We start from the raw sequence: 15487 nt of genomic DNA, 5'->3' as shown, positions 1-15487 counted from the left end.
AATAAATACAGTTGGCTCTCCATATCTGTGTTTTCCGCATCCACAACCAAATGTGGATGGAAAATGCAATATTTGCAGGATATGAAACTCACCAGTATGGAGGGCTGACTTTTTGTATACGTGAGTTCCCACAGGGACAACTGCTGGACTTGAGTATGTGCGGACTTTGGTATCTGCAGGGGGTCCTGGAACCAAAGCTCCAGGGATACCAAGGGATGACTGTATATTCTCTCACTAAATCCTCAGCATTTCACAAATAAGGAAACTGAAGCCTAGGAAGATTAGCTAGGTAACTTGACTGAAGTCATACAGGCAGTCAGTAGTAAAAATGAGGTTTAAATTATTTGGCCCTAAGGTCCACATTCTTTTCATTTACCAACCTGCTCCTTGTACTCTTTAGGTTTTTAGAGACTGGAGAAAGAAGTACTGCAGGTGCCTGGATCTCTGGGGCATTCGCCTTGTGGTCCATCCAGCTTAGGCATTTGCTTAGCCTACTTTATGTGGGAGAATTTGACCATAGAGGCCAGGGCATTTCGGGAGAATTGGGAGTGTTAAGAATTGATGGTTGTTATGTTATTCATTCATATTTTCAGAGGTGACAGAAAACTTGGTTGAGCCAACTCTGCCTGGCCTGTTCCTCCTCCAGCAGCTGCCAGACCAGGTCAAGGTTAAGATGGAGAACACAAGCGTGGTATTGTCCATGAATAGTCAAAAGAGGTGAGGTCTCTCCTGACACAGAAGATGGGAGAGTGATAGTGGGAGCTGTATGTTGGTATCTCTGTAACCAGCCTAGTAGTTGCTGAGCTTGTCTGTGGGGAGAAAGGAAGTAGAAATGGTTACATCCATGTAGTGTGGGAAGAATTAAAAAAAAAATTATTAGTATTTTTGAGACGGAGTTTCACTCTGTTGCCCAGGCTGGAGTGCAGTGGTGTGATCTTGGCTTACCGCAACCTCTGCCTCCCAGGTTCAAGTGATTCTCCTGTCTCAGCCTCCCGAATAGCTGGGACTATAGGCACATGCCACCATGCCCGGCTAATTTTTTGTATTTTAGTAGAGGCGGGGTTTCACCGTGTAGGCCAGGATGGTCTCGATCTCCTGACCTCGTGATCCCCCTGCCTCAGCCTCCCAAAGTGCTGGGATTACAAGCGTGAGCCACTGCACCTGGCCAAAAAGTAATTACTTTTAAAAAATAAAAGTAAAAGAAGTAGGAATGGCATTCCACATCTTCCTGAGTCGGAATCTGTCTCGGTCCAGGCACCTGACTTGGACTCTGAAGCTGCTGCAGTTCCTGTACCACCGTGATGAGGATCAGCTGCCCCTTCGAAGCTTCACAGCAAACTCTGATATGGCACAGATGAGCACTGAACTCCTGCTGGAAGGTTCATGGGTCGGGGTACTGGTACTGAGCGAGAATGGGAGAACTAGATACTCTCTTTGCTCATGCCCCATATGGTCTCTTTAATCTAATCTCAGTATAATTGGGGAGCAGAAGGAGGGAACATACTGAGAGAAAATAGCCCCAGCTCACAAGTTTTGATGACAGCCTGTTTACCCCTTTGCCGGCTTCTGACCCTCTCCCAGTTTTAACTCTTGCCCTTCCAGTGCTCTCCTCTGATCTGTCCTCTGGCCTCTTACAGATGGGTTGTTATTGTCCCAGAGTCGCCAACGCATTGTCTGCCTCAACTCCCTCAAGGCTAGTGTGCAGGTGTGATGATTGTGGTATCGAGAATTGTTCCTTTCTCTATTCTCCCGCTACATTATTTCATTTTGAGTTTGTGAAATAAAACCCAAGCCCACAGTTCTGGTCTTCTTATTTCAGGTGACCACAATTGACCTCTCAGCCTCCCTAGTTCTGAACACTTGCATCATTCACTACCGGCACCAGGAATTCTCTCACTGGCTGCACCTGCTAGCACTGGAAACCCAAGGGTCTAGTTCACCTGTTCTAAAGCAAAGGAAAAAAAGGTCAGTCTGATCTTTTTCAGCCACCTTCTTGTCAGTTGGATTCTCTGGGATTCTTTTGGTCCAAATTGGCATCCTGTGTTAAATATGTATTTGGTTGTTTGACCTCCTCAAATCTGAGTCTCAACAGCAATCCTGTTTTATATATCTTTCCCATTAGACTAGACTCCTTGATAGCAGAATGCTGTCCTCTTTGTTTTTATGTCCTCGGTGCTCAGTGTAGTGTTTTATACAAAACAAATGTTTTTTGAACTGAACTTAAATGATAAGGAATGTCTTTGTCTTGCCTGCCTTAGATTGTAAGGTGGCAGTCATGTCTTTGTGTAGTGCTTCTGTTGTGCTGCACAGAGAACTTAAGGTTATGGTTTAGAAGTGATGCTTCTTGGTTATTTTAGGTTCAAGCGTATAGTATTGCTGGTGTTCATTGTATTTGGCCTATGAAAATGACAATTTTATATGAGTCAACCTAATATCTTTCTGGGGTTCCTGCAGATTACCGTTAAGAGTAGCAATAAACCGATGAGTTCAGCCTTTTATCTTCTAGGTGTATCTCGTCCTAAGAATCACAATAAAACTCTAAATCCTCACTCTGATTGTGAGAGCTTCAGAAACTGTTCCATGATAGGAAGCTGCAGTTCTTTTCTTACCAAACAATGATGTCTTGTTCCTATGCAGAACCTTCCCCCAAATCCTGGCTCCCATCATCTTTAGCACCTCTGTCTCCAATGTCAACATTTCCATTCAACTTGGAGATACACCGCCTTTTGCCTTGGGATTCAATTCTATCTCTCTGGGTAAGGCTCTAAGATGGAAAAGGAAAAAGAATCTGTCCGTTAGTATAGCTAGGCCCAATTGATGGCCACAGTGGCTCCATGCAATCCCTCTTTCTCACCTTTGTTCAGATTACCAGCACCTCAGGCCACAAAGCATCCATCAGCGGGGCGTCCTAACTGTGGACCACCTCTGCTGGCGTGTGGGCAGTGACTCCCACATTCAGCGGGCGCCACACCCACCCAATATGCATGTTTGGGGTGAGGCACTTGTTCTGGACTCCTTCACACTACAGGTAGGTGAGGGCTTTGGTGAATAGGGGCCTGCACAGCTTTCCTCATCCTGTCATGCATCAGAGCACGGAGCATCCTGTGGGCAGCAGGAAGTGCATTAGGGCATTATAAAACTGTGCGCCTGCATACTTCTAATGGGATCTGTCTGCTTCTTCTCTAGGGTAGCTATAACCAGCCTCTGGGCCTGTCCAGCACCCAGTCAGATACCCTCTTTCTTGATTGTACCATTCGAGGACTTCAGGTGGAAGCATCAGATACCTGTGCCCAATGTCTGTCTCGTATCTTATCCCTGATGGGTCCACAATCTGGGAAGTCAGCTGTTTCTAGGCACTCTTCATTTGGGGAATCTGTGTCATTACTGTGGAAGGTGGACTTGAAGGTCGAAGACATGAACTTGTTTACCCTTTCTGCCTTAGTTGGTAAGTGGGACAAGGAGTCTATACTGAAGTGTGCTACTTGGGAGACTGAGGCAGGAGAATCACTTCAACCCAGGAGGCAGAGTTTGCAGTGAGCTGAGATGGTGCCACTCCAGCCTGGGCAAAAGAGTGAGACTCTGTCTCCAAAAAATAAAATAAGTAAATCAATATACTGAAGTGTGCAGTGTGTAACCTAAGCAGATTATGTTGGTTTAGTCTGCTCCTCATTTAATGAACCTGATTGTCTGGAATTTTTCTAAATTAGAGGCATGAGATGCTTGAAAGTCTTGCATAAATATTAGGCTTTTTGATATTTCTTAAGGGCTTATGAAAGGCAAGTACTAAGCAAGACATACAAGAAAAAGACAGCCTTGATCTAGTCAAGAGAGATACATACAGCTTTTTATTTCCTTGTGTGTTTAGTTCTAGAGAGTAAATGGTATGTCTCTGTGCAATTTGTAGGAGTTAAGGAACAACTTTGGCTCTGCCGAATCTAGTTAGGTTAAGATGGGAAAGGGAAAGTTTCCTTAAAACCTAAGGAATGAACTTAGGGAGGCATGAGGAATAAAGATAATTAAAGGAATAAGTGAGAAAGGCAAGTGAGGACTATCGTTGCCCTTTGAGAGCCGGGAACCAAGGCTAACATGGTTTCTGGTTGTTAGGTGCTTCAGAGGTACGACTGGACACCCTAACTATCCTGGGCAGTGCAGAGACCTCCACTGTGGGAATTCAAGGACTTGTGTTAGCGCTGGTGAAATCAGTCACAGAGAAGATGCAACCCTGTTGCAAGGCCCCTGACATCCCTACCCCAGTGCTCAGCCTTTCCATGATCTCCATCACCTATCACAGCAGCATCCGCTCTCTGGAGGTAATGTTCTTGTGGAGAGGTGGGGCCAGGCTGTTTTTTCCTCAGCTTAGAGCCTTTCTCTGTCTTTTTTTTTTTTTCCTTGTCTTTTCCCAAAACAGAGTGTCACATGTTGCCCAGACTGGTCTTAAACTCCTGGGCTCAAGCAGTCCTCCTATCTTGGCCTCCTAAAGTGCTGGGATTACAGGCGTGAGCCACCATGCCCAGCCTCTCTTTTTAACTCATGTTGTGAAACTGGTTTCATGAGAAATATGACACCTGATCTTCTTTATTTTTTCTAGCCCGTATGTTTTTAAATTTTTTGTGGAATTTAAAATACATACAAAACTAGAGAGAATATATAAGGTTTTTAGATATCAAAATTCAATAATTACCAATTCATGACCAACTTCTTTTAATTATACTCTCACCAATTTCCCCTGCCTCAGGCTCTGGGATTATTTTGAAGTAGGTAGGTACGTATCAGACACATATAATTTCAACTATAAATATTTCACTATGCATCTCTGAAAAATAAGGGGCTTTTTTAAAAATAATGATCCGGTGTTATTTTGCTGAAGCCCTCGGCCCATTAAAAGACTGGAAGGAGTCAGAAGATAGAGGCACTGGCAGGTTTTGAGAGGCTTTCCAGTATCTTTATCCTCAGGGTAACAGATGGACATGGGACCCTCTTAGGAGGAGGGTGGGGCGTTAGTTCCTCTTTGTCAGACTTCACCTTCCTTTGGAAACTGAAGAGTTTCCTTTTTAGAGACTAGAACTTGAGAATTTTCTGTCCTGGAATTTTACTTTTCTCTGTCCACTTAGCTATTCAGAAGCTGACAAAGACACTACTCTCTCCTTGAGGCATACTTTTACATAAGTCAGCTGCCATATTGACTTGTGTGCTCAGTACTTTATTATGCTATATTTTGAGAATTAAATTGGTGCAATCAATTCATGAAACATTTTCAAGTTGACTGTTGCAGTGGTTACTAGACAGTGTAGTTGCTGATAGAAAGGTAACTCATAAGCAGAAACATGAAGCCAGATGATTTATTGAGTACCTGCTGTCTATACTGAGTATACTATGGTAGATACCAAAGAATTAAGGCACATGGCCCCTATTTTCAGACAATTTAGAATCCAGTTGAGGAGAACTTAAAAAGTGTAAGTGCTTTTAAATGTCAGACACTATCAACTGTCAGCTCAGCACATTAGTGCTAACAGGAACAAAGCAAGGCAGTAATTAATGTGATTACTCAGGAACAACTTCTGGATGGAGATGGTTCTTGAGCCAGGTATGCATGTATCATAATCCTTGCCGTCTCTACTGTTTTGTGACATGGTAATTGACAGATCCTTTTCTTCTGCTCCCTAAAGGTTCAGTGTGGTGCAGGGCTGACCTTACTTTGGAGCCCCCCAGATCACATGTACCTGTACCAGCATGTCCTGGCCACTCTAGAGTGCCGAGACCTCCTAAGAGCCACTGTGTTTCCTGAGACTGTACCATCCCTTGCACTAGAGACTTCAGGAACTACTTCTGAGCTAGAAGGCCATGCCCCTGAGCCACTAGCCCCAAAGCGGCTGCTAAACCTAACCCTGGAGGTGAGCACAGCCAAGCTCACGGCTTTTGTAGCTGAGGACAAGTTCATTACCCTGGCTGCAGAGAGTGTGTCACTGAGTCGGCATGGAGGTTCCCTGCAGGCATACTGTCCAGAGCTGGCTGCTGGCTTTGATGGCAATAGTATCTTCAACTTCAAGGAGGTGGAAGTGCAGCTGCTACCTGAGCTGGAAGAGATGATCCTCCACCGGAACCCCTTCCCTGCGCTGCAGACCCTCCGGAACCGTGTTTGGCTCCTCTCCTTCGGCTCAGTCTCGGTGGAGTTTCCTTATCAGTATGACTTTTCTCGAACTCTAGATGAGGCTGTGGGAGTTCAGAAGTGGCTGAAGGGACTGCATCGAGGGACTCGTGCTTGGGCCTCTCCAAGCCCTGTCCCGCTCCCACCTGATCTACTCTTAAAGGTTCAGCACTTCTCATGGGTTTTCTTGGATGATATTTTTGAGGTGAAACTTCATGATAACTATGAGCTGATGAAGGATGAAAGTAAGGAGAGTGCCAAAAGACTACAGCTACTGGATGCCAAAGTGGCCGCCCTTCGGAAGCAGCATGGGGAGTTATTGCCTGCCCGCAAAATTGAGGAGCTCTATGCCTCTTTGGAACGCAAAAACATTGAAATCTACATCCAGCGTTCCCGTCGTCTCTATGGCAACACACCCATGCGCCGGGCACTGCTCACTTGGAGCTTAGCAGGGCTAGAACTGGTAGCTCTGGCAGATGCCTCCTTCCATGGTCCTGAGCATGTGGTAGAACAGGTTCAAGAGCTTGATCCAGGCAGCCCTTTTCCCCCTGAGGGATTAGATCTTGTCATTCAGTGGTGTCGAATGCTCAAGTGCAGTGTCAAGACCTTTCTGGGTAAGTAGTGTTTCCTTTATTTGCAGACCCCGTGTTTGCCTGCTGAGCTCTAGCGAGCTCTCTGAGTGATTTCAGAGGAACTAGGTTATATTGGAAACTGTGCCGTTTTGGGTGGGTGGGGTGGGATGGGTGGGCTTCCCTCCCTTTCTTTGTTCCTGAATTTCACCCTGAAATTGCTTGGCTAACATAAAGGGAAAGCTAACACAGTCATCTTTAAGGTTATTGTGTCTCTTGGATCTCAGTGCTATGCCCTTAACCTTCTGCTCCGGGGTCACTGTCATTTTTCAGCTTGCTGTCAACTGCCTGCCCTTGTTCTCTCAATTGACTTTGTAAATATAGATGGGTAAAATAGTGGTGAGGAAAAAGACAGGCCCGAGAGTGCTCAGGCTGCCTCTGAGTAGCCAGTGTGTACCCTTCCTCTGGTAACAGTTCGGATCAGAGACTACCCACGGTACCTGTTTGAGATCCGTGACTGGCGGCTAATGGGTCGACTTGTGGGCACCGAGCAGAGTGGTCAGCCTTGCTCCCGTCGGCGTCAGATCTTGCACTTGGGGCTTCCGTGGGGTAACGTGGCAGTGGAGAGGAACATGCCCCCACTCAAATTCTACCATGACTTCCACTGTGAGTAGAGATGGGGCAGTTGGTTTGGCTGAGGGACATTTGTGATGGGTGAAATGGGAGGTGAGCTGAGACCCTTCTGGAGTGAAGGAGGAAGAGAGGGGTAATGTTGTGAACAAGTTATAGCCTTTGTTCCTCTACCCCAGCGGAAATATTCCAGTACACAGTGGTATGGGGCCCATGCTGGGATCCAGCCTGGACGCTGATTGGCCAGTGCGTGGACCTCTTGACCAAGCCCTCAGCTGACCCCAGCCCACCTTTGCCCTGGTGGGACAAGAGCCGTCTTCTGTTCCATGGAGACTGGCACATGGACATTGAACAGGCGAACCTGCACCAGCTGGCCACTGAGGTGAGGGGTGTCATGATACTTTTATCCTATCAGGATGGTATGGTTGAGGTCTGTATGGCACATGTGGGAAGAGAGAAAGGTGCTGATTTGGGAGATGAGGATGGTTTTCTTACCTATATCTCACCAAGTTCTCGGGGGTGGTCATAGGATCCATACAACACAACTGAAAATATGCACTGGGAGTGGAGCCACCTGTCTTTTCATTGGAAACCTGGTCAGTTTGTGTTCAAGGGTGACTTGGATATCAACGTGAGAACAGCCTCTAAGTGAGTAGAGTGAAGGGAGGGTCCTCCATGGGGTGAGGGGCTCAGGTTGGAGGGAGGGGGAAGAGCCAAGGGGAAGTGAGTGACCAGGGCACTGAGGGCTGGGGCTCCATTGTGAGGCAGGTATGACGACTGCTGCTTCCTTCACCTGCCTGACCTCTGCATGACACTGGACCTGCAGTGGCTGTGCCATGGGAACCCCCATGATCACCATAGTGTCACTCTGCGGGCCCCAGAGTTCCTGCCTGAGGTGCCCTTGGGCCAGCTTCATGACTCCTACCGGGCCTTTCGCTCGGAGAACCTCAATCTCTCCATCAAGATGGATCTGACTCGGCACAGTGGAAGTGAGGCTTGGGCCTGGGGCAGTGGGGAGGAAGGGCTGGGAGGACGGGCATGGACGCTGGGGACTTTAGCTTGACCCTCTGGGGAGGGGAGGGGAGAAGGGCAAGGGAGAATCTAGGTTAGGACCTTTTTTTTTTTTTTCTTTGGCGGGGAAAGGGTTGGTGTCTTAGTCCTTTTTGGTTGCTATAACAATAATACCACAAGTTTGGTAGCTTATAAACAACAAACATTTATCTCTCACAGTTCTGGAGGCTTGAAAGTCGAAGATCAAAGAGCTGATAGATTCAGTGTAGTGAGGGACCATTCCTCATAGATGGTGCCTTTTTGCTGTGTCCTAATGTGGTGGAAGGAGTCAGTGAGCTCCCTTGGACCACTTTTAAAAGGGCACTAATCCTATTCACGAAGGCTCCACCCTCATGATCTAGTGACCTCCCAGAGGCCCACCTCTTAACATCATTACCTTAGGGGTTAGTATTTCAGCATGAATTTTGGGGAGATGCAAACATTTAGACCATAGCAGTAGGGGAAAGCAGAGAGCTTAGATCCTTGAAAGAGGGAGTTGGGCATGCTGAATGTGAGGCTAGGTGCTGTATGGATTTTGGATTTTTAAACCTCTACAACCTGCAGCAAGGGAAGGATTTAGCTTTACCTCTGTGTTTCATCCATAACTAGGAAATGTCTGTCCTTCTCTTTGCAGCAATATCCCAGCCCCGAATTCTGCTATATAGTAGTACCCTGCGCTGGATGCAAAATTTCTGGGCAACTTGGACAAGTGTCACAAGGCCTATCTGCAGGGGAAAGCTCTTCAATAACCTGAAACCCAGCAAGAAGAAACTTGGTCAGCACTACAAGCAACTTTCCTATACAGCCCTCTTTCCCCAGCTGCAGGTAAGGCACTGATGTCCCTGCTGACATCTTCACTTTATTCTGCTTCTAGTTTTCTTGTTTCTCATATTGAGTCCCTTAATCATCCTTCTCATGCCATCCTTTGTTAATGTTATGCTCTCGTTGCCAGGTACATTATTGGGCCTCATTTGCCCAGCAGCGGGGCATCCAGATTGAGTGCAGTCAGGGCCATGTCTTCACTCGGGGGACTCAGCGGCTTATACCTCAAGGTAAGATGAAAGACTCCTTTCATTTCTCCTGTCCTGTTCCTTGTTGTTTTTCCCTTCTCAGTTCCATTGCCCTCCTCCATCTCTGTCTTACACTATCCTCTGAACTGGTCAGCATGGTCTCTGTGTGCCTCTTTTTCTCAGCAGGCACAGTGATGCGGCGCCTTATCTCTGATTGGAGTGTTACCCAGATGGTGAGTGACCTAAGTCAGGTGACCGTTCACTTGATGGCCTCACCCACTGAAGAGAATGCTGATCACTGTCTTGATCCCTTGGTAACAAAGACCCACCTGCTGAGCTTGTCCTCCCTCACCTACCAACGGCATAGCAATCGCATGGCTGAGGAGGTACTCCCTGACACACTTTCTTTATTACTTATTTATATTAGTAGGTATCTCAGCCTACTTGGGCTGCCATAACAAAATACCAGAGACTGGGAGGCTTATACAACAAAAATGTATTTATCAGTTTTGGATACTGGGAAGTCCAAGATCAGGGTGCCCGCATGGTTGGGTTCTGGTGAGGGCTGTCTTCCTGGCTTTTGCAGATGGCTGCCTTGTCTCTGTCCTCACATGGCAGAGAGGGAGAGAGAGCACAAGTGTGCATGAGTGCTCTGGTTTCTCTTATTGTAAAAGCACTAATTCTGTCATGAGTGCCCCACCCTCGTGACCTCATGTCATTACCTCCCAAAGGCCCATCTCCACATACCGTTACATTGGGGGTTAGGACTTCAACATAAGAATTTGGGGGGAACACAATAAAGTCCATAGGAGTAGGTTGCAGGTTAAGTCCCTGGTAAGGTTTCTCATATATTCCAAGCATGTATGTCATTACTTTATGACAAACTCACTTGATTTAGCTGTATCAGCATCCTTCTTTTTGAAAATACTTTTTCTTTCTCTCCTAAAAATAGTATCTTACTGTTTAGGAAATAGAGTAAAATTTTTTCCTAACACTGAAAAAAAAATTGGTACTGACTTTTCCCCCAATTAGGGAAGGATTTTAAGTTGAAATTCTCAAGTCATTTAAAGTACAGTTGGGGAGGGCTGGATGCGGTGGCTCGTGCCTGTAATCCCAGCACTTTGGGAGGCCAAGGCGGATGGATCATTTGAAGTCAGGAGTTCGAGACCAGCCTGACCAACATGGTGAAACCCTGTCTCTACTAAAAGTACAAAAGAATTAGCTGGGAATGGTGGCACATGCCCGTAGTCCCAGCTACTTGGGAGGCTGAGGCAGGAGAATCTCTTGAACCTGGAGGGTGGAGGTTGCAGAGAACCGAGGTCGCACCACTGCACTCCAAGCTGGGTGACAGAGCAAGATGCTGGCTCCAAAATACAAAAAAAAAAAAAAAAAAATACAGTGGGGCCTGGGCTCAGGTGGCTCATGCCTGTAATCCCAACAGTTTGGGAGGCTGAAGCGGGTGGATTGCTTGAGCTCAGGAGTTTGAGACCAACCTGGGCAACATGAGGAAACCCTGTCTCTACCAAAAATACAAAAAATTGTCTGGGTGTGGTGGCATGTGGCTGTGGTCCCAGCTACTCAGGAGGCTGAGGTGGGAACATGGCTGGAGTCTGGGAAATCAAGGCTGCAGTGAGCCATGACCGCGCCACTGCTCTCCAGCCTGCGTGACAGACCCCATCTCAAAAATAAATAGGCAAAGTGTGATGGCTCATGCCTGTAATCCCAGCACTCTGGGAGGCCAGGGTGGGTGGATCCCTTGAGCTCAAGAGTTCCAGACCAGCCTGGGCAACATGGTGAAACCCTGTTTCTACAAAAAATACAAAAAAATTAGCCAGGCATGGTGGCGTGCACCTGTAGTCCTAGCTATTCAGGAGGCTGAGGTAGGATGGCTTGAGCCCAAGAGGCAGAGGTTGTAGTGAGCCAGGATTGCACCATTGAGGCTGGGTGCAGTGGCTCTCACCTGTAATCCCTACACTTTGGGAGTCTGAGGCAGATGGATCACTCAAGGTCAGGAGTTTGAGACCAGACTGGCCAACGTGGTGAAACCCTGTCTCTACCAAAAATACAAAAATTAGGCCAGGTGCAGTGGCTCACACCTGTAATCGCAGCACTTTGGGATGCCAAGGTGGGCGGATCATGTGAGGTCAGGAGTTTGAGACCAGCCTGGCCAATATGGTGAAACCCCATCTCTACTAAAAAATACAAAAATTTGCTGGGCGTGGTGGCGGGTGCCTGTAATCCCAGCTACTCGGGAGGCTGAGGCAGGAGAATCGCTTGAACCCGAGAAGTGGAGGTTGCAGCCAGCTGAGATCGCACCACTGCACTTCAGCCTGGGCGACAAGAGTGAGACTCTGTTTCCAATAAATAAATAAATAAATAAATAAATAATAAATTAGCCAGGTGTGGTAGCACATACCTGTAATCCCAGGTACTTGGAGACTGAAGCATGAGAATCGCTTGAACCTGAGAGGCAGAGGTTGCAATTAGCCAAGATCATGCCACTGCACTCCAGCGTGGGTGATGGAGTGAAACTCTGTCTCAAAAAAAAAAAATCACACCACTGCACTTCAGCTTGGGAGACAGAGTCAGATTCTGTCTCAAATAAGTAAATAAAAATAAATAAGTATATTTAAAAAATAAAGTGGGGCCAGGCACAGTGGCTTGTGCCCGTAGTCCCAGCTACTTGGGAGACTAAGGCAGGAAGATTGCTTGAAGCCAGGAGTTCAAGACCAGTCTGGGCAAAATAGACTCCATTTCTTAAAAAAATTTTAGAGGAACTCTAAAAACATTTTTTGATAACGAATAAAATACAGTAGGTATAGTTCGAATGTAATATAATATAAAAGCCAAGACCACTTAGTTTTTCTTTCTCCAGGGTCTGTCTCCCCACCACGCCCAGCGAATTTCTTTTCTTTTTTTTTTTTTTTAAGACCGCGTCTCTCGCTGTTGCCGGGGCTGGAGTGCAGTGGTGTGATAGCTCACTGCAACCTCCGCCTCCCAGGTTCAAGCGATTCTCCTGCCTCAGCCTCCTGAGTAGCTGGGATTACCAGTGCCAGCCACCATGCCCAGCTAATTTTTTGTGTTTTTAGTAGAGATGGGGTTTCACCAGGTTGGCCAGGCTGGTCCCAAACTCCTGATCTCATGATTTGCCCGCTTCGGCCTCCCAAAGTGCTGGGATTACGAGCATGAGCCACGGCATCTGGCCAACAGGTTTCTTGTTCAACAAATTTTTCTCTTATCACTGCCTTTGTGGCATTGGGGGCAATTTCCACGCTACCCTGAGGTCCTTTTCCTGTTTCTTAGGAGCTCTCTACTCGTGATGGGGATCCTACCTTTCATACACATCAGCTGCACTTAGTAGATTTACGGATTTCCTGGACAACTACCAATCGAGACATTGCCTTTGGGTTATATGATGGCTACAAAAAGGCAGCTGTACTCAAACGTAATCTCTCTACTGAGGCCCTGAAGGGGTTAAAGATTGATCCACAGATGCCAGCCAAAAAGCCAAAGCGGGGTATCCCAACTAGTGCCTCAGCCCCACCTCGTGTTAACACTCCTAGCTTCAGTGGACGACCTGATAAGGGGTCATCAGGAGGTAAGCTCTGGGAGATGAGACTTTATAGGTTTGGGTTTAGAACATGGATATGGGCTTGGACAGGAGTTTGAAAAGGACTGAGTCATGGTGCTTCTATCTAGGTAAAGAAGTGAAACTATTATTTTTCCTTCTTAGGCCACCTAAGTCTTACATATTAAGTAACAGTGATGTTGGGGCATTGAATGGTCTGGTCCTATGGCCAGAAGAGAATCAGAAGGGGAGTGTTGGAGCCAAAACAAGATGAGTAAGGGAAAGAAGCAAAGTGGTAAATGCCATAAGAGAGAAATAAAAGAAAATGGGAGTTGGACGGGCGCAGTGGCTCACTCCTGTAATTCCAGCACTTTGGGAGGCCGAGGTGGGTGGGTCACTTGAGGTCAGGAGTTCAAGACCAGCCTGGCCAATATGGCAAAACCCCATCTCTACTAAAAATAATACAAAAAAAATTAGCCAGGCATGGTGGCATGTACCTGTAATCCCAGCTACTTCGGAGGCTAAGGCACGAGAATCGCTTGAACCCAGGAGGTAGAGGTGATAGATAGAGCAGGACTCCATCTCAAAAAAAAAAAGAATATGGGGCCGGGCGTGGTGGCTCACGCCTGTAATCCCAGCACTTTGGGAGGCTGAGGTGGGCGGGTCACGAGGTCAGGAGATCGAGGCTATCCTGGCTAACACGGTGAAACCCCATCTCTACTAAAAATACAAAAAAATTACCCGGGCATAGTGGCGGGTGCCTGTAGTCCCAGCTACTTGGGAGGCTGAGGCAGGAGAATGATGTGAACCCGGGAGGCAGAGCTTGCAGTGAGCCGAGATCGCACCACTGCACTCCAGCCTGGGTGACAGAGCAAGACTCTGTCTCAAAAAAAAAAAAAAAAAAAAAAAAAATGGAGTTATTGCTGACAGGAGTGAAGGGGGGAATACCATCAGGGGAGGGTTTATTGAGGAAGTAGCATTTGAGCCAGGCCTTGAAAGCCTAGTATAGTTTGAACATGTAGAAATGGGGTAGAAGGGCAATCAAGGCAGAGGGAATAATCTGAGTAGGAGTGGAGTTTGAAAGCTTACTGTGTTCAAAGGAGAGTCTTGAGTGGAAAAACCCAAACTCGAAAGTGACACAGAAGAAGTGACACAATTGACACAGAAGACTTCTGTGACCAAATGTGTGGGAATTTTTCCCAACCAATAAGCAAGCAATTAATTCTGCAGTGGACATCAGTTGGGTGTCCTCTAATTCAGTTCAATTCTGACACTATCTACCCGGGGACAGCATCAGATTCCAAAGGTTGACGACTCAGTCTCTAAGCCCGCACCTCTCCTTCATATGCCAGTCACAGGTTCCAGGTTGCTTTATCTGTGCTTCTCACCAACTGGCTATAAATGGGTTCCCACAACCCCCTCCTTGGGTTCAATTAATTTGCTAGAGCAGCTCACAGGACTGAAGGAAACATGTTTACTGGTTTACTGTAAAGGGTATTACAAAGGATGTGGATGAAGAGATGCATAGTGCAAGGTATGGGAAGTGGTGGAAAGCTTCTGTGCCCTCCCCAGGCAGGCATGCTACGCCCCAGGAACCTCTACGTGTTCAGCTATCCAGAAGCTCCCCAAACCCTGTCCTTTTGGGTTTTTAATGGAGACTTCATTATGTAGGCATGATTGATTAAACCATTGGCCATTGGTGATTAACTTAGCCTTCAGCCCCTCTCTTCCCAGGAAGTGTGTGGGGAGGGAGTGGGGGGGGTGCTAAAAGTTATAACCCTCTAATCCTGCCTGGGTCTTTCCAGTGACCAGCCACCATCCGGAAGCTACTTAGGGGCTGCCAGCAACTAGTCAACTCAGCACACAAAAAGACATCACTTAGGAGGCACTAATGATTTTAGATTTTATATTCCAGGAAGCAGGGAAGACCAAATATATATTTCACAGTATCACAGAGAGTAAACCGTCTCTTTTAGTTGACAGAGAGAGTAACTAAAGGAGAGGAGTGAGAGAAAGGACTGGAAAGGAAAGCTGGGGTAGATCATCAAAGACCTTTCATATAGGGCTAAGGAGGTTTCGGTCCTTGTACAGTAGGCAGTGGTGAACTACTGAATGTTTTTGAATATGGGTGTGTCATTGTTTTACTTTTATGAAGACAGATCTGGCAGTAGTGTGTAGGAGGATTGGAGAGGAAGAAACTGGAGGTGGGGAGACAAATTAGGGAACAATTATGGTGTCTCAGTAAGAAGCATTGAGGGCAGGGGCCAGGCACGGTGGCTCACGCCTGTAATCCCAGCACTTTGGGAGGCCGAGACGGATGGATCACGAGGTCAGGAGCTCGAGACCAGCCTGGCCACCATGGTGAAACCCTGTCTCTACTAAAAATACAAAAATTAGCCGGGTGTGCTGGTGTGTGCCTGTAATCCCAGCTACTCGGGAGGCTGAGACGGTAGAATTGCTTGAACCCAGGGGCGGAGGTTGCAGTGAGCCGAGATTGCGCCATTGCACTCCAGCC

General features: G+C 47.0%; 1 protein-coding gene across 2 annotated transcripts in view; it reads left to right on the top strand.

Moving 5' to 3' along the window:
* BLTP2 (bridge-like lipid transfer protein family member 2) overlaps positions 1-15487 on the top strand; it is a 30771-nt gene that overhangs the window by 3952 nt on the left and 11332 nt on the right. For both annotated transcript variants that reach the window (XM_054458681.2, XM_054458683.2), the window contains 17 exons: positions 594-717; positions 1255-1379; positions 1638-1705; positions 1820-1965; positions 2638-2756; positions 2865-3028; positions 3187-3445; positions 4105-4310; positions 5667-6759; positions 7189-7380; positions 7524-7726; positions 7874-7992; positions 8113-8333; positions 9029-9219; positions 9347-9446; positions 9588-9790; positions 12708-13002. In XM_054458681.2, the coding sequence (XP_054314656.1) occupies positions 594-717; positions 1255-1379; positions 1638-1705; positions 1820-1965; positions 2638-2756; positions 2865-3028; positions 3187-3445; positions 4105-4310; positions 5667-6759; positions 7189-7380; positions 7524-7726; positions 7874-7992; positions 8113-8333; positions 9029-9219; positions 9347-9446; positions 9588-9790; positions 12708-13002 (3828 nt within the window). The remainder of the gene's footprint in view (positions 1-593; positions 718-1254; positions 1380-1637; positions 1706-1819; positions 1966-2637; positions 2757-2864; positions 3029-3186; positions 3446-4104; positions 4311-5666; positions 6760-7188; positions 7381-7523; positions 7727-7873; positions 7993-8112; positions 8334-9028; positions 9220-9346; positions 9447-9587; positions 9791-12707; positions 13003-15487) is intronic.

This window comes from Pongo pygmaeus, chromosome 19 (genome assembly GCF_028885625.2).
Source record: "Pongo pygmaeus isolate AG05252 chromosome 19, NHGRI_mPonPyg2-v2.0_pri, whole genome shotgun sequence".
Taxonomy (NCBI): domain Eukaryota; kingdom Metazoa; phylum Chordata; class Mammalia; order Primates; family Hominidae; genus Pongo; species Pongo pygmaeus.
Note: the sequence above shows the minus strand (reverse complement) of the source record. Positions and strands in the feature narration are given on the sequence as shown.